This window comes from Colletes latitarsis, chromosome 10, assembly GCF_051014445.1.
Source record: "Colletes latitarsis isolate SP2378_abdomen chromosome 10, iyColLati1, whole genome shotgun sequence".
Taxonomy (NCBI): Eukaryota; Metazoa; Arthropoda; class Insecta; order Hymenoptera; family Colletidae; genus Colletes; species Colletes latitarsis.
This window is the reverse complement of record NC_135143.1, coordinates 16829578-16853673: the sequence shown is the minus strand read 5'-3', so window position 1 is coordinate 16853673 and position 24096 is coordinate 16829578. Positions and strand designations below refer to the sequence as shown.

Sequence of the window (24096 nt, the reverse complement as noted above, 5' to 3'; positions counted from 1 at the left end):
TCTCCGTAACGAAGGCTCGTATGAAAAATTTTTATTGCACATTTTCAGCTCATTTTAATACGAGGAATAGTTCTACTTTAGTTTCGATTTCCTATATTCGCTCATTGTGTATATAATGAGTCATGTATGACCGAATATGCACGCTTGCAATACCGAATTTGGTCGCTTTGTATATTATGTCTGCAGTATATTCGCTTGTAATTTTACCTGGCTTCCGAAGATGACATGGCCGAAGGTGAGAATCAAGAACTGGTTCCTGGACGTAAAACGCGACACTAGAATGGCTCGAGTATCCGTCTAATTAGTCGACCCACTTTGGGGCGCGTGCTTTAGGGGTGAGAGACGGTTGAAGCAAATTTTTAGTACGTCGTCGACGAGCTGGCCTTCCCGACGGCCAGGGATACGTACGAGAAGCTGATATTACGCGAGAAGAAGGACAACGTTAGAAGATGGAAACGCGTAATTACCCTCGGTCTTCGGACCATTAAGTTGCCTTCTTTCCCCAGCTTTCTTTCAATCGCATAGACAAGAATTGCGCAAAACTATGATGCAAACAATTAAATGTTGAAAAAAATAATTATATGAAACCTGATGGGCTACCTTAGGCTGCAATAATATATATTTAACATAGTATTGAAACGTACATTTAAAAAAAGGCTAGTAATATTCTTATGACTAGACTTCCTTTTGGGACAAATTGTCATTTTGTTTCGCTTTATCCCTTTGACCAATTTACAAAAATTGACACACTTTGCCCCTTTGACCAATCAACAAGTCAAAGACAGAAGACGAATAGAAGAATTAATTTAAATAAAAACTGAAAGGTCGAAAGGTTCATTGAATAAATTAGCTTTGTCTAATGTAATAATAATAGTAGCATACTTATGTATTATGACAAAATTAATTTATTAATCCTTTCAGGGGTTAGTTGTATCTCTATGCTTCTGACGATTTTAGTTCTTTTTTCATCTACGTAAAAATAAAATATAAATCCGTATGTGCTTCAGAGGCCATTTGCAGCTGAAAATGCTATTATAAAACGTAACCCCGCGTATTTCACTCACTATTGAGCAAAGTGTAATCGCATCAGTGATTGATGAGCATGATCATCGTGTGATCAAGGCAATGATTAATTATTATGATTACTCAGTAATCAATAATAATGATTAATGGATAACGTAAATAATCACTGCGAATGTAATCAACAGACATGTTCGATTCGTTAATCATTAAACATGATACTACATTGCCGATTATTATTAAATTTAGGCAATTATAAAAAAGCTAAGGAAAAGCTGATGAAATCTAGAATAATACCTAATTAACAAATATTATTTCCAAATATCAATACCGACGTCTACGATGGGAATTAGGTATCTATTTTCAAAATATATTTCCAAATGCTACCTTAATTTTTAGTTTCCCATGTGACCCATTAATTCGCCGTCCCCTGAGGGAATTTAAATTATCCTGATAGAACAGATTCGAGCGAGAGGTCAATTTCGCTGGTCCATCGTTAATTGGTCACCGAAAACTGACACCAGCCACGTCTCCGCAGAACCGCATGCTGGCTGGCGGCCCACCAAAAAAAAACGGGCACAAAAGTGAAAAGTGAAAAGTGTTTCCGCGAGTGCACGTTAGAAAGCATTAAACTCGTGTTTATAGGGCTGTGCAGGTCTATTCAAAACTATAGGACAAGTAAATACACCGTGAATTTATTTTTAAAGAATTTAAAAGTCCGCCATTTTGCAACACGAAGCTTCATTTTTTAAATGTACGCGGTAAAATTGATTGGTTCAGCTTACGAAGCTTATTGTTCAAATATTAGACGCTAGAGTACAGCACACGTGTGTTCTGAAGATGCGCAAGGATGGTGCGCAATGGATACAACTACTGACGTAATTTAAGTTATTTATTTCGTCTGTATTGTAATATTGTAATAATTATATTTCTATTCTGTGTTTTATAATGTATTTGATATATCTAAATCTAAATCCCGCCTGCTCTATAGTCTGGATACGCAAGCTCTGACAAATCAGTCTAAGAAATTTTAATAAACTGCGCAGAGTTCCCTGCGATCCGTCCCATAAATCTGAGAAAATTATGCAAATCCTATCTATCCGAATAAAATATTCAAACACTCGTCTATCCTAACAGCCTCGAATGGTATTATATATTCTACCAGTGTTCCATCATATCAGACTCAGAAAATACTCCGAGTTCCAACTATTCTCACGAGTTGATGCGAAAATAAATGGAACTTGGAATATCCAAGAGACGCGACAATAGATGGAACTTGGAATATCTCAGGGAGGTGCCAGAATAGATGGAACTGAGAATTTTCAAAGTTTCGTCTACCGTAGAACTCTTACTGGAATATTCCAAGTCCCATCTATTCTCAGACTTTACCTAATATCGTAGATTCCAAAAGGTGGGATGATCGAACATAAATATCGAGCCACATATCTCCTATTGCAGGGATCATTTTGCTCAACATAAAAACATTATTCTAACTTTTTATCTAAATCACAAAAGATCAAACGATAGTTTCTCGTAATAAAAATTTTAATTATTTTCCCGAAGATTTAATAAAAATTTGTTTGGTACGATTAGCTTAATATTTAATTCACGAAAGTCTGGGAGCAGATTAATGGATGAAAATAGACAATGAAACGAAGGCCTCCACACACTCGAACTTTCCGTTAATGGTGATGGATGGAACTCGTCTCGAATGTAATTTCGGCGACGAGCACTTTGCTTCGTCCTGGCTTCCTTCGTGTCCGTCTCGCTGCTAAAAGCACGCTAAAGTATACGCCATTGTTTTCGCTATTTCGTCTGTTAATACTGTCTGCTAAACGTCTTGGAGTTTCTGTTGCGTCTGAAAGCTTCGTCGCGTGAACGTTTCATCGCGACGGCTCCGAAAGCTGACAAAAGACGAAGGTGCTACACATTTTCTTTTATTAATGTATCCATTACCGTCTGCAACGATATTCCCAAGGACGTAACCGAGGACGTAGTCGGCGTAATTGGTGCTCGCAGCGAACGGTCATTCTACATAAACTAACCGAAAAGGTGCTTCGTTGATCGGCTTTCGCCCTTTCTGGCTATTTCGAAATCGTTTAATTGCTAGAGTCGAAAAGGGGATTTTTACAATGTTCCTGTAAACGAACGGGCGACCGGTCCACGGCAATGCAATCTCCGAAACGACAGAAAAAAATCCTTTATTCGGCGTTTTCCTACCTACAAAACAGTGTACCATAAAAATGTATGGAATTGCTGCAGGTCGCAATTAAAGACAAATGGGAGCAACTTTTTCCATCGCCATTTTGTTAATGCTAGGACCACGTTCAGTTTTGGCGATCTGATGCTAAATTCTTGAACGTGAAAAATTCAATTAAACTCTGGCCTTTGAACGTAATCGATAATTTGTAACTCGAACGGACAAGTAGACTAAATGTATTGTAAGTAGAAAGAAAGATTAGACCTGGAAAATTATAACAGTCATATTGAGTCAAACCAATACAGCTCACCTTCTTCCTATGGATTTGTTAAACTTGAATTAAATATTGAAAATAAAATTATATATTAGATGTATTGTAGGTAGAAGGAAAGATTAGACCTGGAAGAAACTGCCAACTCCATTAAGTCACATTAATATAACATTCCTCGTTCCTTCGAATCTGTTCAACTTAAATTAACTATTGAAAATAAAATTGTATGTTAGATGTAATGTAGGCAGAATGAAAGATTAGACCTGAGACCAATCTTTTATTCTCCGTGCTATACATATATTCTATTCATAGAATTCGACTGATGTAGAAAGTTTCAAGGGGTATTATCCCCCATAAATTTCGAACTATATTTAAAATTCGAGATCAGGAATCGTTCTATAATCATATTGTACTCCGCTTCTTTCGGACTGACGCGATTCGCGCGTGATTGGAAGAGACGCGCAATATCCCCAGCGAGATTTGAAAGCCATGATTTCGCGTTGTTGTTACGCTGAATATTTCAGACCAGATCGCGCGAATGCTTCCATTTTCAATTCCTGACTTTACTCCCGGCTAAGTGCTCGAGCCACGTCGAATTTCTCTGCCTTTAAATTCCTCACGCCAAAAATTATCCGTCGATTATCGAATTTCGCGGACTTCGATCGAGAAAGGTGATGACTCTACGCGGAAGAAAGAACAAATTGAAAATAAACGATTCAATTTTTCCGTGAGGAGCTTCGTTTTGGAGAACATTGACTTTGAAAATTCCATCCTGTGCGATCAGTCTTTTCATTTTCTCCAACGAAGGAGACTGAGTAAACTAAGACTTAGACCGAGTACAAAGTGGACTTAATTTTTAACATCGTTTAGGCAGTTTGGCAGAGGAACATGGTCTCTGGGTCAGTAGTTACAGAGAATCGAAGCGGTGGAGCTTCACTGTGCGACATCTGTGCCATTCGAACAGAACAAGGCCATGTCCGGTCAATAATTGGTGCGTACCACTGTCGAGAAACTTACCTCGAACGGATTCCAAGTTTCGGTATAGCGAACTTTGTTTCGAGTCTTTTCTTTCGGTTCTACCTTCCCAAGTATTACTAATAGAATAACTAATATAGTTTCTCAACAAAAGTTGAAGATCGTCGTCGGGGTCTGACTCGACGCTGTCCATATTTTACTTACTGATACCACGTATTAAAACACACTTGTATTCAGAAATGAAAGAAGTGCTTTATTAAAATTATTAATGTCTAATGCAATCGTCCACAAAAATAGTATTGCCCTTAGAAAAACTTAACGCGATAATTCGTATCTGATGAAAATTTGCGAAAGTATAATAAAAAATTGAAATTGAAATAATCCTCGCGGGAAACAAGAAAAACGGTGGCTTGGACAGAAACAATTTGCGACGAAAATTCCTGCGGATAACGAGTACGTCTGACGAATTTCTCTCAGACGACCTAGGCGAACGACTGAAATTGATATAAATTTAATTTCCATGTAAATTGAATTCGCCTTATAATTTAATATTCAATTATAAGAGCGTGTAGTTCTAACGTTTCAATATTCATCAGACGGTAAATTCAAAAATTTCAGACAAAATTCTATGTCAATGTTACGGGGTAACATTGCTGTTCGTTTTATTTAGAAGTTTGTTCGCGAATTAGAATCTGTTCTTCGATATCTTCGAGCCAACGTCCAAGAGCTGATTCGCGAGAAGTAATTTACGAACGAACCTGAAATCTTTGTTGTTCGCGAATAAAATTTGCCCGACTCTGGTCGGGAACGGAGCCAGATTTTTAATTTTCCCGTGTTACGGGGGATCGAGCATGCCATGCGCCGCATATTTCAACGATGCTCGTCCTTCGCCAAAAACTACACGTCGCCCCGATATTGATTTACAGAGGCCTGGCGCTGCGTCGTCGTTGCATTAGCGATAATACTTGTTCGATTTTGTGCGTGGCTATTATGGAATTTGTTGTATCGGGTACTTGGCGCTGATTCAAACCCGTGAAATTGACAAATGGCCGCCGTCGTCTCATCGGGCGCGATTAAAACTGTTTTTGGGAAAAAGAAACCTTGAAATAATCAAAATAAAATGCATAAAAAACCACGTCCAAAATTAGTTTTCTATATTTAATACGAAAAAGAGTATTGTCAGTGGCAGAGAAGCGAACAAATAAATCTTTAATGCACAGCTCCCACACGGAATATAGTTTTTATAAAATTTTTTCACGCGTTTAACCGTAATAACATATCCTTTGTCTGCAATAATATTTTCAATATTGACGATACCACTGGTCGTAAAGGGTACTAATATAATTTCATGCGCTCGTTATCACATGCAAAGCTTTATCGGGAACAACTTATTCGCCAGAGGAATAACAAACACGGAGCATCGTTATCGGGCATTTATTTTATACAAATATTTAATACGATTACACGCTATCGTTGTTAACGACAATCGGAAATAATTACGTACAAAAACATACACACCGGAGAATCTTCGAACGACGAACGATCAATCTCTCCCATTTTTGTGCCCTCCCACGCGATCACGCACTTTAATCGAACATTGGCACGTACTTAAATTTCTACGACTCGCAATAACAGTGTCCGCGAGCATCATTCGCAGCGACCAATGAGTTCCCATTATCGTTCAATTTTAACAACTACATACGTCTACAAAGCGTTGCTTTATCGTTCGAAACATATCTTTCGCGACCACGTTCGAGCGTCTCTCACATCGAATAAATAGACACAGATTATAGGGGAAATATAGGCGAAAACTTAACTGGCCAATTGGACCCACAAAAATTAAGAAACATATCCCAGTGAATAATTTATGAGCGTGTGGAATAGTTTTTTAGATATTCAGACTTTCATACCGTAAAATAAATATTACACGATTTGGTCTTGAACTTTTTAGATCAATGTAAACATTTTGAGCAATAGTTCAAGTAAATTTCAGTACTATAAAACAAAGATGTTAATAAAATTTGTATAAAATTCTAACGAAAATGAACCAATTTCTAGGGTGGCTCATAACTTTTTTTTTAGGTTTTTCACAAATCAATTTCTTCCATCTTAGACTGCTAAATTAATTCCACTTAATCCAGCCTGAGAAAAATGATTTATAACCATGGACTATGTGCTTGGATTAATTATCAATTTATATAATTATGGGGAACCAAACTGCGCTCAATAGCAAATATTCAGTCATACTCGTCCATCATCTTTGACACTTGTTTTAATTTACACAGCAGAACACCGTCGTCCACAACCCCCATTATCTAAACATTTTCTCCGACCATACGCAACGTCCGTAACTTCCCACGCAGATTTAGATTAATAACACCAACCGTACCTCGCCTTTAACGTACGCTAACATTTATAATTTTTTCTTTACTTACCCTACGTTGTTCTTTAAATTAATCTCATATATTACTTCCGGACGAGAACCAAAATAATTTCTTCACCTTCCGCTTCTGCGAGAACCGTTAGCTACTCGAGGCTCTAACTGCGCTTATAGTACACCCTGTAGATTGTTCGTAGGTTTGGCATCGGTTGTTCCAAGGCGTAGGAACGATTAGCGAGCATGGGCCAAGCGTGCTCGTTGCTCGTCCAGGAGCAGCGACGCTTCGCCCATAATTTTCGCGCTGGTTCGGACCAAGAATAGCAATTGGTATTCATCGATGACGGTGAGGGGAGCCCGTGTCCTGACCAGGGCATGGAGAACGTTTGCCCTCTCCAAATCGAGCCATCTTTGAAGGGTGACCTCCCTCTCCCGTGGACCACCAAACGTCACGTCCGCGGGACCCCACAGAGAAAATTCCAGGACCGACTTCACCTACGCCAAAAATACGTGTTTCCGGTTAAATTTCACCCCCTAACCACTTCTCCATTATCAACGGACTACCAACTAGTCCATAAACAGAAAATTCATTGAAATTTCTGCAATATTAATTCTTCAACCCCATCTTTGTCTTCGTTCTCTTTTTCTACACCTCGTTCACCTCAACTATTAATGAAATGGAAGCTTTGCAGAGGACTAAAAGAATGAAAGAATACTCAACGTGGAATATGCAGACATGCCATTTTATTTAGATTTAATATTATACAGAGTGTTCGGTCACTCCTGGGAAAAATTTTAATAGAGGATTCTAGAGGCCAAAATAAGACGAAAATCAAGAATACGAATTTGTTGATGGAGGCTTCGTTAAAAAGTTATTAACAATTAAATTCAAAAATTTCAAATCGTTCTGAAAAAATTATTATCGGTTGCGGGGGTCAATTACAATCATTTTTGGTGAATACACATACTTCCGAAATCCTACCCACTTTCGAGAAAAAAATTCGAGTAAGTGCTGAAAGTTTTGGGTGAAAAAAAAGACTTTCGAATCGTCTTGGAAAAATTATTTTTAGTTGCAGGGGTCAATTGCAAGCATTTTTGGTCAACAGACATATCCCCGAAATCCTACTCAGTTCCGAGAAAAAAATTCCTTACCGAAAATATAATTTCTGGCCAGAAATGTCTGCCCGAATTTTCATGCGAATCTTTAAAACGTCATAACTTTTGAACGGATTGGACGATTTTAATGTTTAAAAAAGCAAACTACGCGTATTTTGATGGAGAATATGTACAAATAGCAAAAATATTCGAAATGTTGGTCCTTGACCTCGCAAAATGAGAAAAACCCCATAAAAATGGTCCAATTTTCAAACAGTCATAACTCCTACAATTGTGAATACATTTCAATGAAACTTTTTTCTGAAGTAGAGCTCATGGGTACCTACAAAAAAGTATTAGACAACTTTTCTGTAGGGCGTCAAACAAAATTACTAAAACTGAAAAAGGAATTTTTAAGAAAAATCGACAGGGTGCCTAAATTTTTCGACGAAAAAAAAAATTTTTAATTAATTCTAAAAAAATTATTTTCGGTTGCGGGGGTCAATTACAATCATTTTTGGTGCATACACATACTTCCGAAATCCTACCCACTTTCGAGAAAAAAATTCAATACTGGTAGAACTTTACACGTTAATAACTTTTTAACGAAGCCTCGATCAACAAATTGGTATTCTTGATTTTCGCCTTATTTTGGCCTCTAGAATCCCCCATTAAACTTTTTTCCAGGGGTGGCCGAACACCCTGTATAAGAAACTCAGTGCTTTTTATTTTTCTACACAATATTGTGAAGGGTTGAAATAGTTTGCTAGTTACGTTTTAAAGGACACGCGGGTGCCATTTAACTTCGACTACCCATTATCCGATTGCTCAGAGCGAGTCGCACGCGCGTTGATTGTCTGCTTAATACCTATTCGTACCTGAGACAGAGTGACGGCCTTCTCCCTCATAAGTAATTCCTGAATCAATGGCAGCCTGCTCGTCAGATTCAGCTGCTGAAGCGCCACTAACGCGCATTGGCACAACGACAACCTCTCCTCCTCCCGTTCCTCGTTCATGTCTACGTTCAATCTGCGAAACGTAACCGAACAATGATTAAACCAATTCCCAAGCCGACGCGGCTCTTCGACTTGTTTACCGACCCCTGAAGAAGATAGAGCCTGTAATAAGCGTCCTTGTCTTCCCTGCACAGAACCAAGTTGTTCAAACTCCTCGCCGACTCCTCGATTCCGCGCGCTTGGAGGCTCTTCAACGCGGTGACGAATTGAAGAAGCACGAAAGAGGCTTCTCTGACTGTTCCTTCGTCGTGCATACCCCTCGTCGCGGCCCCGAACGATTGTATCGTGCTCACTTGCAGCCGGGGCAGAACGGAAATGGTCGCTGGAAACGGGGAACGCAACTTCCTTCAATGTTCGATCCTAACCCAGAGACTGATTCCCACTAAATAGTTTGTATCTCGACAAATTAACTCTCGGGTCACTATAGATTCTAAGCTCGAAGACTTTGTTCCCGACTTGCGGCGAGTTACGCCCTCAACGTTAGAGTTTATGGCAATGCGGGAGCCAGCTATGGCGAATGAAAATCTGTTGAGCGCCGAAACGTAAACAAAAATGTTTGACGTGATTTTTCACGATCGACGATCGCGAGAGAAATTTGTAAAACAAGCATATGCCGTCCACAGGCAATATCGAAGAACTATTTACGCTTTCGGTACGTTGGATGAAAGGGTGTGGGTGGCGCGAGGGAAGAGGAAAATGGAAGTCGACGAAAAGTACCTTCCAGTTGCTTGTTCCCGGGCAGACACGTCTTGTCGGTAATTTCCTTCGGTACGCTGTCTATAAACTCGATTATAGGTGCCAAATAAAATTCCTTCCGCGACACATGTGTGGCCAGATCGAAGGCGACGCAGAGGGTGACGTTCAGCTCGTTCCACGTCGCCGAGTAAAATATTCGTCTACCCGCGGCGATCGACGTATTGGTATCGATGCTGAAGTGGCTCAGACGGGGATTCGTATTTTTCAGGGCTCGCAGACCCGCCGGCACTTGAGGAGTTTGGTTCAGCTGCAACAGATCGTACCCCGGAAATGTATGCATTTCTCATGCATAAAGTTTTCGACGTCTCGCGATTTAACACGTTAAATCGAATCATCCCTGCGCGGAACTTTCGATCAAAAACTAAATTAACCCGTCGGAAAATATTAACTTCACCGTGCAATCCATTTACGATGCTTGATATAAAGAAAAGTTGGAACAGAGTAAAATTAACTGGAAAATAATTTGTTAACCCCCTGTAAATGGAGAGCCTGTTACAGAATTAAAAAATAAATTTCCATTTCTAATAGTATCACTTTGTAATCTTCGAAACGTCTCCACTTACGTATAATCCATTTATGAAAGTAGCTTGATATAAAGAAAAGTTGGAACAGAGTAAAATTAACTGGAAAATAATTTATTAGCCCCCTGTAACCAGCGACCCTGTTACAAAATAAAAAAATAAATTTCCATTTCTAATAGTACCACTTTGTGATCTTCTACTACTTTAATGTTGGTTCGTTTTTGCAATTCACCTTGTACAGCACACGCTGAATAGAAGCGAAAAATCATGATGAGTATCGAGTTGGGCTCCAAGGGAACGTTTGAGAAATTGGTTTGGCACGCGATACATTAACGAACATCGTTATATCCAGTCACGCGAAACTAGCAAACTATTGGCTCTCGAACGGAACTTCCTGTGGCAACAAATCGCGAAAAAGTCGAGGAATACATACCTGGTCGAGGAACTGCGCCAGCGCTTCGTGATTCGCAACCACCACGGCGCCGTAATTATCCTCGAGGCTTCGATGAACTATGCTGCGACCCCTGCGTTGCCTCAATCGGCTTATCCTCAGCTCGTCGTCCTTGCTCTTCCAGTCCTGATCCTCCTCGGGGCCCTGCGTTTTAAAAATTCCATTAGAAATTCCTCGCGGCCGATAAAGCTATCTCGACGCGAAATTGTTTCCCGGCCACTTTATTAAATAAGAAAAGTACCGTCCGAGAAGTTTCGCTGGATACCGTCGGAAATAATAAAATTAAATTTTCAAGACCACCGAGACGCAACAAGTTCTGTTGTGAGCGAACGACGAAGTGAAAGGAATTGGCCGCTGAAGGCCGTCGAGCGGACTCTCCCCACTCCGTTCTCGAGTAAACGTGCTCGGTGAGAGCTGTGGTGGGGACGATAGGCTCGAGGGCTCTCTCTAGAAACGAGATAATGTTTCGGAATTTTTTCTTGAGAAAACTACCAAACCTATCGACTTCAAATTTTGTATACACGTTTATTGATGTTCCAGTAAACCGTAGGAATTTTTTCAAGCGATTATTTGAAAGTTGCCGAGTGAAACACGGGTCGTGTATTTCCTCAGAGAAACCTATCCACGTATTTTTCACCGAACTCGAAAGAATTTTTCGATCAGCCGGACCTCCGTGGCGCCTCGGTATTTCACACGACGCGACGACAGTGAGAAATACGCGGGGAGGAATCGTACCTCGTCGCCGGTGTAAAAACCGTACGGGGCATAAAGTTCGCTCTCGGTCTCGCTACCGCAATACGGCAGCGACGTCGACCTGACGAACGTCTGATGATGGAATTTGAATTCCGCAGCCGGCTCCATCGCGTTGCTGTCCGATTTCCGCTTGCAGGTGAGATGAGATACGCCCCCGTGTCGGAGCTCGAGATTCGAATCGCATTCCGGCGAGCTGGAAAGGCACTCGTAAACATGACTGTCGTTAGACGTCTGGAAAAAGAAAAAAGATCGGGCAGAACCAGTTCGGATTAGCGATTTACCCGTTAACGACGACTGACGCGCGACCAGCTCGGGGACCAAGATCGCCGTTAGTTTTGAGATTGATTCTAAATTCGAATGTAGTTAAGATTTGCTCTACCCTGTGGTCGATATCTCTACCATCTGCAACGGCACCTTGATCCCGAAACCGTTTCGCAAGATATACAGATCGAGGCTAAGGTATTCAAGAATTCAAGACCTGTTACGTGATCTGCATACGTTATCGCCTGGTCTATCTGGACCTGACGACTCTCATGTACCTTGTGGCATCAGGCAAATGTGCTCTCTGGTTAGACGTATTCAGCCTAGATAATCTTGATCTAACAGATCAATACCAGGGGATTGGATTTGGAATGATTGCATCCTCATTGTTAAGTCTAGGTGACCTGCTAGACCCTAGTCGTTGTATGTTTTTTGCTACTGAAGTAATATAAAACAACTCCTCCAGGATTAGAGTCAAGGAGTAAAGTCACCAAAAGGATTTTGAACCTGGAGTAATTAGCCCAACTATTCTCATCACCATCTTTTAAGAAAATTGACTGCTCAGATTCTAGTTGAACTTACTGCTAGAATCTAACTCCTCTCGAGATAAGATTCTGGGGGTCAGGAATCATTCTTGCTATTGTAGCCCAATGCAACTCCACCTAGGAACCCAAGGTCTCCAAGTGTTAAATGTTAGAATACCATTGAGCATTTTAATTCTTGAACACCTTATCTCTCGAGCAGCTACTTGCACCTTTCCCAGGCCTCCATAAAAATTGTTAAAAGGCCATTACCAGAGAATCGGACGTGGGTGGCACGGTAACAGCGACGGCCTCGTAATCCTGATTGAGGGCCGAGTTGGAGGCGCCGTGTTTCTTGACGATCGGCTGCGAGGTAGCCTGGTCCCTCATGCTGGCGGTACGTTGAGGTTTCGAGGGTGCCAACGAGCTGCGCACCTCACCTGTAACATCCTCCGCTGCTGCAGGCACGTACGCCATCGTCAAGCGCCACGGGTTAGTACCACAAGACACAAGGCATGTCACGAAACAGGCTAGCTACCGTAACTAGCGTGCTAGGAGGACGAGATTCGTTCCAAGTATACTCTAGAGACCCGCTGGTGAGCAGGTTTTCATTGCTAGAGGGAGGACACGCTCGCAACTCGAGATACGCGTCCCCGGTGTCGCGATAATCGGAGACACTATCGACTAATTGTCGCCGTGAAATCGAGAATGGACGATCGAAGCGAGTCTTTTTCTCTACGTCTACCAACGGGACGATCGGGTGGATAGGCATCGAGAGATCAAAGCGAGTGTTTCCAGATAGAAGGATGTGCGTAGGAGGGAAAAATGACACGATAAATCCCTTTAACTCGTGTTCCCAGATTTTGGATTCACGATCGAAACGCGAACTTTATTCGAGATAGAAGGCACGCCGAGCATCCTCGACTCAAGTAATCACACGGCTGAGGGGTTCGATAGAGTTCTGTAAATTCCGAGCGAAACACGTCGAATTAAGTGCCGCTCGGAGTTCCTGCGCAATCATCGGGAATCCTGGAATTGGCAGGCATTCGTTATCGAGGCTTGACCAAAGGGGGGAAACACGATGCTAATATGCAATCAATACATGCGGCGTTAGTTGCACCCAGGGACATTTAAGGAAACCTTCCGTAACACAATGGTACCGCGGTCGAACGTCAGAACAACGTGTTTACTATTTACAGCCAGCCGGAAACGAGAAGAGGCAACCTCCTCTGCCCTCCCCGGCCGCGTCGACCGTCGAGCAAAGCGGAATCGATCTCTTGTTTCGGGTTGAGGGGGTAGGAAGGAACGAAGGGAGGACGAAGGTGTCCAAATGGTCGTTAATAAGTCTGCCTTTGCAAACAACGACGCACCACCGACCCGATGGAGGAAGAAATCGCGACGGTGAAACGTGGGAATAGGGGAACGAAAGAAATGGCGGATGATCGAGAAAGAAGATGTCTCTGAACGCAGTCTCATCGGTGCATGCGGTTAACGATGAAGCAGACCCATATCGAACCGAGCGAACGTCAAACGACCGCAATCCAATAACAGTCATCAAAGGAATTGATCGTGCGTTTTCTTTATTAATTTTATTTTTCGCTTCGTCGTTTCGCATCGTCGAGGCTTCCGTTCGTTCGTCATGAGGGGACAAAACACGCGTGAGAAAATAGAGGCGCACGGAGATCGCGACCGGGTGCAACGAACAGATCGTATGCGTCGCGTGGCCAAGAAAACTCTCGTGGTATTTTTTTTCAGGCAACAAACGTTTATTTCAGACACAGAAATTCGTGGTTACAGAATCATCGTTGCTTTCGTTCTATTTACAAAACGGTGCGCGTCGACTCGTAACAACTAGTATCGCATTTCAAAGACACGTCGTTTTCTATCGTTGCTTTGCTATACTTTCTATCGTCCAGCCAGCCATTCTCAAACTTTCGATCGCACTCGTGCCTCGTGTGAGGCGTGTCTCGAAGCCAACGGTAAAAGAAAAAATTTCTGTATCGAAAATATGCGAATTGGCAGAACGACCGCGACGTTGCGTTCGATTCCGTCGCCGTCGGTGCACAGTAACATGGTAAATAAGACGTATCACAGAAAAATCGTGAATATTCGTATAATAACTCTGAAAGTTAGTTGTGAAAAAAACAGGGTAATAGTCTCTCGAAAGATTAGTCGCATAGTATAAAAACGCGTATGGCATATTAGCATAGTTAAGAGATAGATAAAGAGTATCATAATGTTGACTGCATCACGGCTCGAACGAGATTAGTTTTCTAATTATCTTGTCTCGTTGTTCGAAGCGCTATCTCGCTCGTCGTCGAACATGAGAAGATTAATGACAATACTTAAAAAAAAAAAAAAGAAAACGTAAGTTATTAACAAATGCCAAACTTCACGACGATCGCACGTCGACTCGGCGAAACGAGGAACGAAAAAAAATAAACGTACTATAGAGTGAATAGGTGAGAGTTAATCACCGTTTATCCAGTGTTACAGGATCGTTCTCGATCAGACGTACACGTTGTAACAAAAATTTATGCCAACTCGGGAGCATGCAACACGCTGGACACTACCCCCTCCTCTCCTCGGTCGTAGACGTTGCACGACACAGATGCGCAGTGCCATTACATCGCTGACCGCGTGACGGAGCACTTCGAGTCCTCCGAAACTTAACATATATTTAAATTTTTATGTTATAAGTCACTTTGAAATAAAACGATACGAGTGTAGTTCCAAAATTAACAATGGTAATAAAAATAATTTATCAAAGAAGTCTTGTAACTGAAGTATGTTTCGAGAGATTGATGTTGTTCGTCAAGCGGTCAACAAAGTAATGACACTGCGCAGCCGCTGACCACGTGACGCGAGAGGAGATGAAGAAGGGGCAGAGATGGGGGCAGATTGGGCCTTGTGCCCCTGAATTGGCGCGGATTTTTGTCACCAGACGTACATACACGCAAGAAATAATTCGCAAGGAAGCAGCTGGCGCGAGGATTCGTGTGAGTATGGCTGTTACAACATCGAGACTTGCCGTGGTTTCATTAGTTACATTGTATGGGCCTGAACTTACCCAGATTCGCGTAAATCGAGTCTGAGGTCGTCGAGGCTGTCGGCTGCCAGGACGACGACGATGACGACGACGAGGAGGACGACGAGGTGGACGACTTGTCGCTTCTCGGCGGCAGTTGCTTGGTCTCGACGCGCGGCGGCGGTGGTCTGACCGGTTTGCTCGCTGGATCCAGTCGCGACCAATCCTCCAAGGACTGGTTCCTCGGCGGTGGGGGTGGTTTTCCGGGTCTCACTGAAACGTCACGTCGAATATTAAAGCTACGATACGAGGCTTGTAATTTTATCACGTGGTTCGGGAGAATTAAAGACCCTGGCCGCTGGACACGATGGTAGTCCGTGTCCGCCTAATCGTTTCTGCAGGGAATATGGCCATGGACAATACACGAAAAAAATTATGGGTAGGTATATAAAACGTCTGGGACACGTACCACCCATCGAGGCGAACAAAAATGATTTTATAAAAATAGTCTCTACGTTTTTAATTTATTTTTACACGATCCTCTACCCAATTGTTTCATGAATCTTCGCCACCCTGTTCTGGCCATTCTAGAATTCTTTTATATTTTGCTTAGCGTCTCCATTCGATAAACAAAATTAGATAAAATTAAAAGTATTCGAGGCGATAAGTATCCTTAAATTATTTACAAATCAATACTCGTCCTTTACCAGCGCTCATTTTTGTCAATACCCTCCAGACATCCCGTTAATTAGATTCCAAAGGGGACATCAGTCCTCGGGGAAATCGCGACTGCATGAAACCCAAGACTCCAGATATTCTATTGTTCCAAAAATAAACCTCAGTGCGGCGATCGAGTATCAAAAAGGAGGCTCACCGGCCGCGTGGGCTCCTGTGGACAACGGCGATCGAATTCCTCTAACGGCGTCGTTTCTAGAACCGCAGGAATCAGGTTGATCTTCGCCTATCCTGCTGATCCGATCGTTCCCCACCACCTCGACGGCAGCGCCGTCCAGTTCCAGCGGATGAATGATCTCCAATCGCGGCTTTGGCTGCGGCGTGGTCGGGATCTCGTCGATCCTCGAACTGGCCGAGTGGCCGACCATGTCCACGTCCTTCCTCGAGCCCATCCTGAGGAATCTCTTCAAAGAGAAACGCGATCTGCCTCTCTTCTTCTCCTCCCTGACCTCTTGACTGGTCGTCAGGCTGTCTTGCGACAGAGATATCGTCCTCCTCGACGCTGGATCCACCGTTTGAGCGGTCGTGGGGTCAGGCAGCTCCGAGACGGCCTTCCTGAACTTTGGACTGCAAGACGATGCCCTCTCCCTCTTCTCCTTCTCGCGGACCACCGGCGAGTCCGACTTGAAGGTAGCCCCAGGATTCCTGGCGAACAACGAGGCGCTGGGAGCCAATTCCTCCATGGAATCCGACGCTGGTGGTTTCGGGGCCATTCTTCTTTTGCTCGGCGAACGTATCGATTCCGTCGCCGCGCACTGAACATCCTGGAGATCTTCCTCGACCGCCAGGGTTTCGTTGTCCCTGCCGTCCGCGGTCTGACCTCTGGCCAAATTCAAAGAACCCTTCCCCTTGACTACTTGAGGTATCCTCGACTCCGACGATTTCGTTAACGATTCGAATTCCTGGCACGCGAACTTGCCGACACTCCGCGGGATCTGGTTTGTCCGATGGTCCTCTTTCGAAGCAATCTCGTTGCACGAACCGCGACCCTGCTCGGGAGTTGGAGTTCGAAGCTCCTCGGTCTTGTCTTTGGCGGTTGGTCGGGTGGGACTTGTGTCTCGCGCAGAGAGACTCGTACCTGAGAATTAATAGCGAACGGTGATAATTGGAAGCTCTCCGTGGCTCGTTTCTATTAATTACTGAGGATAGCTTAGGTCTTGGTCGAGCGATCTCCTTATAAGTAATTGCAGTATCGCGTGGAAATCTGAACGCGTAGCGTCGTGCGATCGGAATTAGAACCGTACTCGACGTAATGGGGAGGTTTAAACTCGGTTGAGAGAATAATTGCACGGGATAGTTATTTGTTAATTATAGGGGAAAATATTGTGGGTTTTGATTTTGCGATGTAAATCAAGAGTCAATCAGGAGATTATTTTTGTAGAATACTTAAACTAATCCCACGGACAGCTTGACGACACATGAGTTCCAATTATAAAGGAAATAACATCTCACATGTAGGATACTTCAGTTAATCAAAACTCTCAATTACAAACAAACGAACACATCATACGACTTAAATATTATGTCCATAATTTGAAAAGATTATCCTTTTACGACATCCTAGCTAATCCACGTCAAACCTAACGAAACCCAAAGTTTCCTACATAAAGAAAGATCTTCTCACCCGAAGTTTGAGCAGATTTGCCAGCATTTTGAACCGAAGGCGGGGGCAGCACGTAGTCCTTCTTCGTCTGCACGTTTCCGTCCGACGGCCCACTACTTTTAGATGAGAAATTGACCGGCTTTTGAGGCACCACTGGCTTAACCTTGGGCTCCTGATGGACTGCCCCATGCAGGAAAGACGGTCGTGGCTCCGTAGCTATAACCGACAGCTTGTTATGGGTCTCTGTCTGAAAAGAAGGCCTAGTTTCGACGGGTGGCGGGCTACTTGGAAGCGCGGGTGGTTCCGTCACTTCCTCCTCGTCCGCTCTTCCGTCGGGTTCGCCAGCCAGCTCGCGACTCTCCTCGAAACTGAATTTCTTCTCCGTCCTTGCACCCTCCGGTATGCACACTTTTGGAGAATCCTCGTTCTTGGTGGTTACCGTGATCTTATCCTGTTCGCGAATCATGGACCTGTCGCTCTCGGGCTCCTCGTTGTCGTGCTTCGACAGAGGCGTCAATGTCAACTCGATGCCCCTGTTCGATCCACCGTGCTTCGACCCGAAGATCTCCGGGGACCTCTTGGTCGGTCCAGCTAGCTCGTAATCGACCTTGGTATAGTTCTGAGAACCCAGCACGGAGACTTTCAACTTGTCGGAATCTGGTTTCTTGATCGAACAGCGGGGCACGCTGATTCTCTTGTCCGATTTGCCCAGCTCCAGGATCCTCTCGGGGTGTTCCACGCTAACCTCGATCGTTTTCTCCTTCGCGTCGTCAAAGTCGCCGGAGTCCCTCTGGACGACAGAAACGAAATTGCTGGACGCGATCAGAGGCATGTCCGCGATCTTCTCCATGCCCAGGGGACGCTTCTGCTCCTTCCTCTCGTCCCTCTTGGCCTCGACGTCCGTCTTCTTCACGCTCTTCAGCGTTATCTGCAAGAACGTCCGTTTAAGTTCACGGTCGAAGCGACGAGCAGCGCGGCGAACAGGATCTACTGACCTCGGATTTATCGATGCTCTCGGCGGGCTTGTGCTTGGACGGGCTGGAGAACCCGTTGACGAACCCGTTGATCTTCTTGTCGCTGGGCCTCTTCGCCGTGGGTAGAGACTCGTCGCCGCCGAACGGCGTCACTGAGACCAGCAGCGTGGTCTTCTTGCCCTCCGAGTCCTTCTGTATCCTTCCCAGCATCAGGGAAGCGAAGGATCTCGTCGCCGCGGACGACTTACTCGTCTCTGGTGCCGGCACCACCTCCGTCAGGTTCGCGGTGATCGTGTTGAAGCTGGTGTTGGCCCGCGTCAGGTTCCCAAGGGCTCGTTCCTCCTCGCTGTCGGGCAGCGCGTCGTCGTCGTTGAACGACTCCACGAAGTCCTGCTCGTCGTCCTCCTCGGTGTCGGAGGGTAGGTCATCACCACCGTAGCCAATTATCACCGTCAGACATTCCGGGAACGCGACGCTCTTCTTCTTCTGCTCTTTATGGCTGGACGCCCTGGCGCGGAGGATGCCCTGAAAACGACGGCAGTTGTTAGATATTAGTAATTTTTTTTCAATTTTATTTTGATTATATAAAATTTATTAGAAATTAATCGTCGAAATATTATCCTTCGGTTTTTTCGTCGAAAAATTTAAGCACCTACTCGAATTTTTTTCTCGAAAGTGGGTAGGATTTCGAGGGTATGAGGGTATATAAAAAATAATTGTAATTGACCCCCGTAACTGAAAATAATTTTTTTAGAACGATTTGAAATTTACCGAAGAATAGTCGGGGTAAATATGCGGATTAATTGGACATTTTGGTAAACCGGGTGCCAGATAATCGGAACTCTACTGTATTATAATTATTAAAAGCTTTGCGACCTATTTTGGGAAACATGGAGGAATTAAATATCGCTATTCGACGCCTATGGACAGAGAAATGGAACCTAGCGACGGCTTAGCCAAGTTATAATCGTCCGAGCCGCCTATATCCCCTGGTAATCCGGGTTGATAATTCATTCGGGCTCCGAAGAAATTCTATTCGGGTTCTGGTTAAGGGGTCCTTGTGCTCTGCGTTGACGGCCGACCGCCTTATCGCTGGCTGCCAGGAAATGAAAGTTCAGACCGAAGTTAAATGGACGCCAGCTGGCGAGAAAAGACTGTTTTTCCCCGTGAAAACTTTCGGGACGGTCAACTGGCGTTAATGAAAGGCCCCGTTGAATTATTCACCAGAGTATCGAGTCGGTCTTAATTTTGTCCCGGGCTTCAAAATTTCTTGACGTTCAGCAAGCCTCGATCAACGGACACGAATTAGGATAGGCCAGTGGCGTAGGATCTTGGACTTAAATAGAGTATTTTCATTCATTTTTCTAATCGTCTTCAGAAATAATAATAAATTGTAATTACGAGTTCCTAGAAACACCCTCTAAGATAAAGAAGAATTTCTACAGGCAAGATTTATAATTTATCAAAGAAAGCTTCTGGACACTTGGGTTAATTTCAAGAAGCATAATATCTTCGGGATCGTAAATATCGTGGAAATAAAACGCTGATGCAAGACTGCGACTGTCGAATTTCATGACGAGTCAGCAAATCGGGTCTAGGAATGTTCCCGTCGAAATGACTCCGCAAATTCTTTCGCGACGAGTTTCTGCGTCGTTATTTCGTCCTCTGGTATCGTTCTGAGCGTTTTGCTGCTCGAATTTCTCGCCTCTATTTCACTGTCGCGCCATTATATCGGATAAAAGAGACAGTTGTTTTTATAATTCGTATGCTGAGGTCCCGAAAAGCATCAACGTACTCGGATGTGTTCTCTCCAGTAGTTTTTCACACGACGACGAAGACGTAGCGGCGTTTTAAAAATATTTCTCACGTGGGTAGACGTTGGTTTCGTTCAAAACGCGACCACGTGCCCTCGTTGAATGACGCCCACCTTCCCGGAGAACGGACGCTGGCGCGCGTCAGACGATTAAGCGTGCACCCTTGTCGCCGCGCGACGTGGACGCATGTATCATGTAAATTTAGAATTCCTTGACAATGAGTGCGTCTCGCCGCGATTCAACTTGAACGCTGAATGGAATATTAACTCTGACGAGCCGGGACTGAACTCTTTTTTTCTTCTTTCAGACACTACGGGGTGATTTATACAACTTTGTTCGTACAAAGATTTCACCCTCGGCTGTTCCCCGAGTTTAAATTATATTAAATAGCGTTGGAGAAAGAGATAAAACACTTTTAGACCTCAGATATCTGTTAGAAGCAATCTGGAATACTTCGTTCCATAATTCAAATTTGTGTCAGCTATTTAAAATTTAATTTGTAAAGGCTGTAAAATAGGAACTACTTTGAGGACGAAAAGTTCGAAGATCTTCGGGACGTCCGAGTGGCGAGTTTCGAAACGACGATCGAAGTTCATCGTTGAGGAGACTCCCGCGACATTCCCGGGATGGTGGCTTCGATCGAATTACAGAAACGGCCAAGGATATCGGACCAGTAATTGGTAATGATCTCCGGAACGCGTGGAAAAACCAGCTCTGTGACAAGTATAGTCGCGAAACGTGAAACTGGGTTAGCAGAGATACGCTCGCGAGCAAGATCAAGCGACGGAGCGCATTGATTAGCATTTCGGAGCCAGTGGTCGTCGCGGAAACCGGAAACGACAAAGTTAGGGTAACCGGACTATGCGAACCCGTTATCAACGGTACGTGATAGAAAATTGACCACGAACCGTTTGGAAACACGAGAAAACTAGCACTAGGTTAAAGTCTCCTTCGATATTGTGACATCATTTGACGTCAACAGCATCAACATATTGATAGAATGACAGAAATGTTCACTGATATGGGCAGGATTAATATAATCTTACCTTAGAACATCGATACTGTCCAAATTCTGTCGATAGGATGTATCAAATTGATACCATCAACATCTGTTGAGAAATCCTCTGATATTGATACTATCAACTTATTATTGGTAAGTTCTGTGATATTTATATCATCAATATCCTTTCGAATGGGTCTGTTTAGATCGATACCATCAATATGTTGACGATAAGTTCTCTGATACGAACACCATCAACATGTTAACAGGTCCTTTGACGTGGGGTATTATTAACATATTATCTTTAACATTGATACCATCGAAATCCTCACGACTGGTCATTATGATCGATACCATCAACATACTGTCGGTATTTTGATCAATATCAACATATTGTTGACATACCCTATAACTTCAACACCATCAACACGTTGAAGATATGTCTATGGTGACTCGATATCATCAAAACATCATTCAACATCGACATCATCAACACGTTGAAAGTACGTCTTCGGTGACTCGACATTTTCAACATTCTGGCGGTACATTCTTTGATATCGATCCCATCATCGGAATATCCTTCGAGATCGATAATTTCTGTTCAAATCAACATCGACACCCGGTTCCGGGTGTTTCATCAACATTGGTAGGCCCGAGTAAAATTGTTAGGAACTTCTGTGCCGCGAATCGCGCAGCATTATTGATCGCCGTATCAAGTTTGTAAAACTGGGTCGTCCGAGTAAAAGGGACTGGCGCTTAGAGACCCGGTGCATGCTTCCGCTCGTCGGGGATGCCCCTGGCTCGCGGTAAGAAGAGAATTTATGTGCAACTGCGCGAACTGTAATGCATGTTACACCGATGTCCAATAGACTTTTTACGTGCCACGGTAAAATTGCGACCGCGCTCCACCATTCTGCAATTTCTCGAAACTTTTGCCCCGTTACTTTCCCTTTCCCAAGTTGCATCTGGCAATTTCTTTCTTATTTCTCTGTCGCCCGAATGAACCGCGCGACACGGTTTCATTAGATTCTATGGGCTTGTACGTACTGGTTAAATTGTTTTTACGGCGGACGGTGAGCACCGTTACAAATAACTTGCAAACTTTTCTTTTTACGAAACAATTGTAATATTTCGCTTTTAACCGATTCAAAATCCAAGGTACAAATTAAGTTTTCTCATGCTGCAATTTGTCCACGTCGCATATCTCTATGTATTGCTTCCACAAAATCGACTATTTATAATTCAAAAAATTCTCATTAGTTCCCAAATTCGCGTACAAAATTTGAAATGGGCACGTCTGATAGTATTAGAAAAAATATTCCAAAACATCGTCCAACTTTCAAAGTTTCGAACTAGCTTGGACCCCTTAACGCAAACTCGCCATCATCCTAATGCATGTAAAAAGTTATGTGTATAAAGAAAGAGCCTCTCGCAGAATCCCCGCAACGAAGACGCTGTGCAAACGTCCCGACGTACCTGTATCTTAAGATTATCAGTCTTGACGTGCGTCAAAGCCCTGCCGATGTTCAGCCTGAGCGTCTCTTCCGGCAACGTGTGCTCCTCTCTCGGCTTGAAGCAGTTCGAACAGAGTTCCTTCTTCCAGGCGTTCTGCACGAAGCGGCTGCATTGCGTGGACATCGTTGCTTACACTGAAGCGACAGCGAAAGTCCCGTTACATCATCGCCCTGAAAGGAAAGAGGTGAAATAGTAATCGTCCGATTCTCAAAGCCGCCGGTGAACGGAGAAGTTCGTGCTGCACGTGTGCTACGAGAAACCATTAGTCCCCGGGGGAAACACGTTACTCCAAATGTACAGGGTGCACCCCGACGAGCAGCCCAACCGGACACTGATTGATTCTACGTGCAAGAACGAGTCGAAAATGTGAGATAGAATTGTTTCTACGGTGTTTAGTGTTTGAAAAAAATAACTTTTGTATAGGGCATTAGGCGAGTGTGTGTTTAAAAATGAATCGAAAATGTGAGATGGAATTTTTTTCTACGATGCTTTGTTTTCGAGAAAAATGGTTTTGAAAATTTATGGAGCACACGCTCAGCGTAAATGGAAATAGCGATTAATAGTCGAACCGGCCAGCATTGTATTCGATTTTACGGGACAAATTGTCCAATTTGGCCAGAATCGACGGTACGACCGAACATTAGGCGAATCTACAATTCGAAATAAATCGGAAACGTAGAATAAAATTTGTTCGTATAATGCTTTATTTTCGAGAAAATCGGTTTTGAATATTCACGGGAAATGCCTGCAACAGAGCACTCACTCGGACATCACCAGGAGTAGGAACAGTGAGTAATGGTCAGACGCGGCAGCCAAATCGGATGCAATGTGCTCGATAAATTGTCCAATTTAGCCGGGATGGATGGTAGAACCGGCTACGAAGCGATTCCGCGTTCAAAACTAAATCGAAAGTGTAGAATAAAATTTTTTCGTATAGCGATTCGTTTTCGGACAAAATCGATATGAAAAATTTATGGCGCACACGTACAACGGGATCTTGTAAGTAGAAACGGCGAGCAATGGCCAGACAGGCCAGCCAAATTATAAGCGTACTCGACATGTATCATTTGGCATGGATGGGTGCTATAACCGAGTTGCAAGTGAAACTATATGCAAAAATGACTAGAAAATGTAGAATGAAATTTATTTGTATTACGCTTTACGAGGAAATGGATTTCGAAAATTAATGGGAGACTCTTGCAATGGAGTG

General features: G+C 43.4%; 1 protein-coding gene across 3 annotated transcripts in view; it reads right to left on the bottom strand.

Annotated features, from left to right (window-relative positions):
• Positions 1-5886: 5886 nt before the first annotated feature.
• The window catches only part of LOC143346289 (uncharacterized), a 73994-nt gene continuing 55784 nt past the window's right edge, over positions 5887-24096 (bottom strand). For 2 of the 3 annotated variants that reach the window (XM_076774252.1, XM_076774254.1), the window contains exons 6-17: positions 22848-23056; positions 18579-19082; positions 17605-18511; positions 16120-17058; positions 15288-15518; positions 12491-12675; positions 11418-11666; positions 10665-10826; positions 9672-9957; positions 9039-9276; positions 8817-8967; positions 5887-7338 (exon numbers count right to left, since the gene is read on the bottom strand). In XM_076774252.1, the coding sequence (XP_076630367.1) occupies positions 7078-7338; positions 8817-8967; positions 9039-9276; positions 9672-9957; positions 10665-10826; positions 11418-11666; positions 12491-12675; positions 15288-15518; positions 16120-17058; positions 17605-18511; positions 18579-19082; positions 22848-23009 (4275 nt within the window). In that variant the 5' untranslated portion in view covers positions 23010-23056 and the 3' untranslated portion in view covers positions 5887-7077. The remainder of the gene's footprint in view (positions 7339-8816; positions 8968-9038; positions 9277-9671; positions 9958-10664; positions 10827-11417; positions 11667-12490; positions 12676-15287; positions 15519-16119; positions 17059-17604; positions 18512-18578; positions 19083-22847; positions 23057-24096) is intronic. The other variant, XM_076774255.1, reaches the window with a different exon arrangement.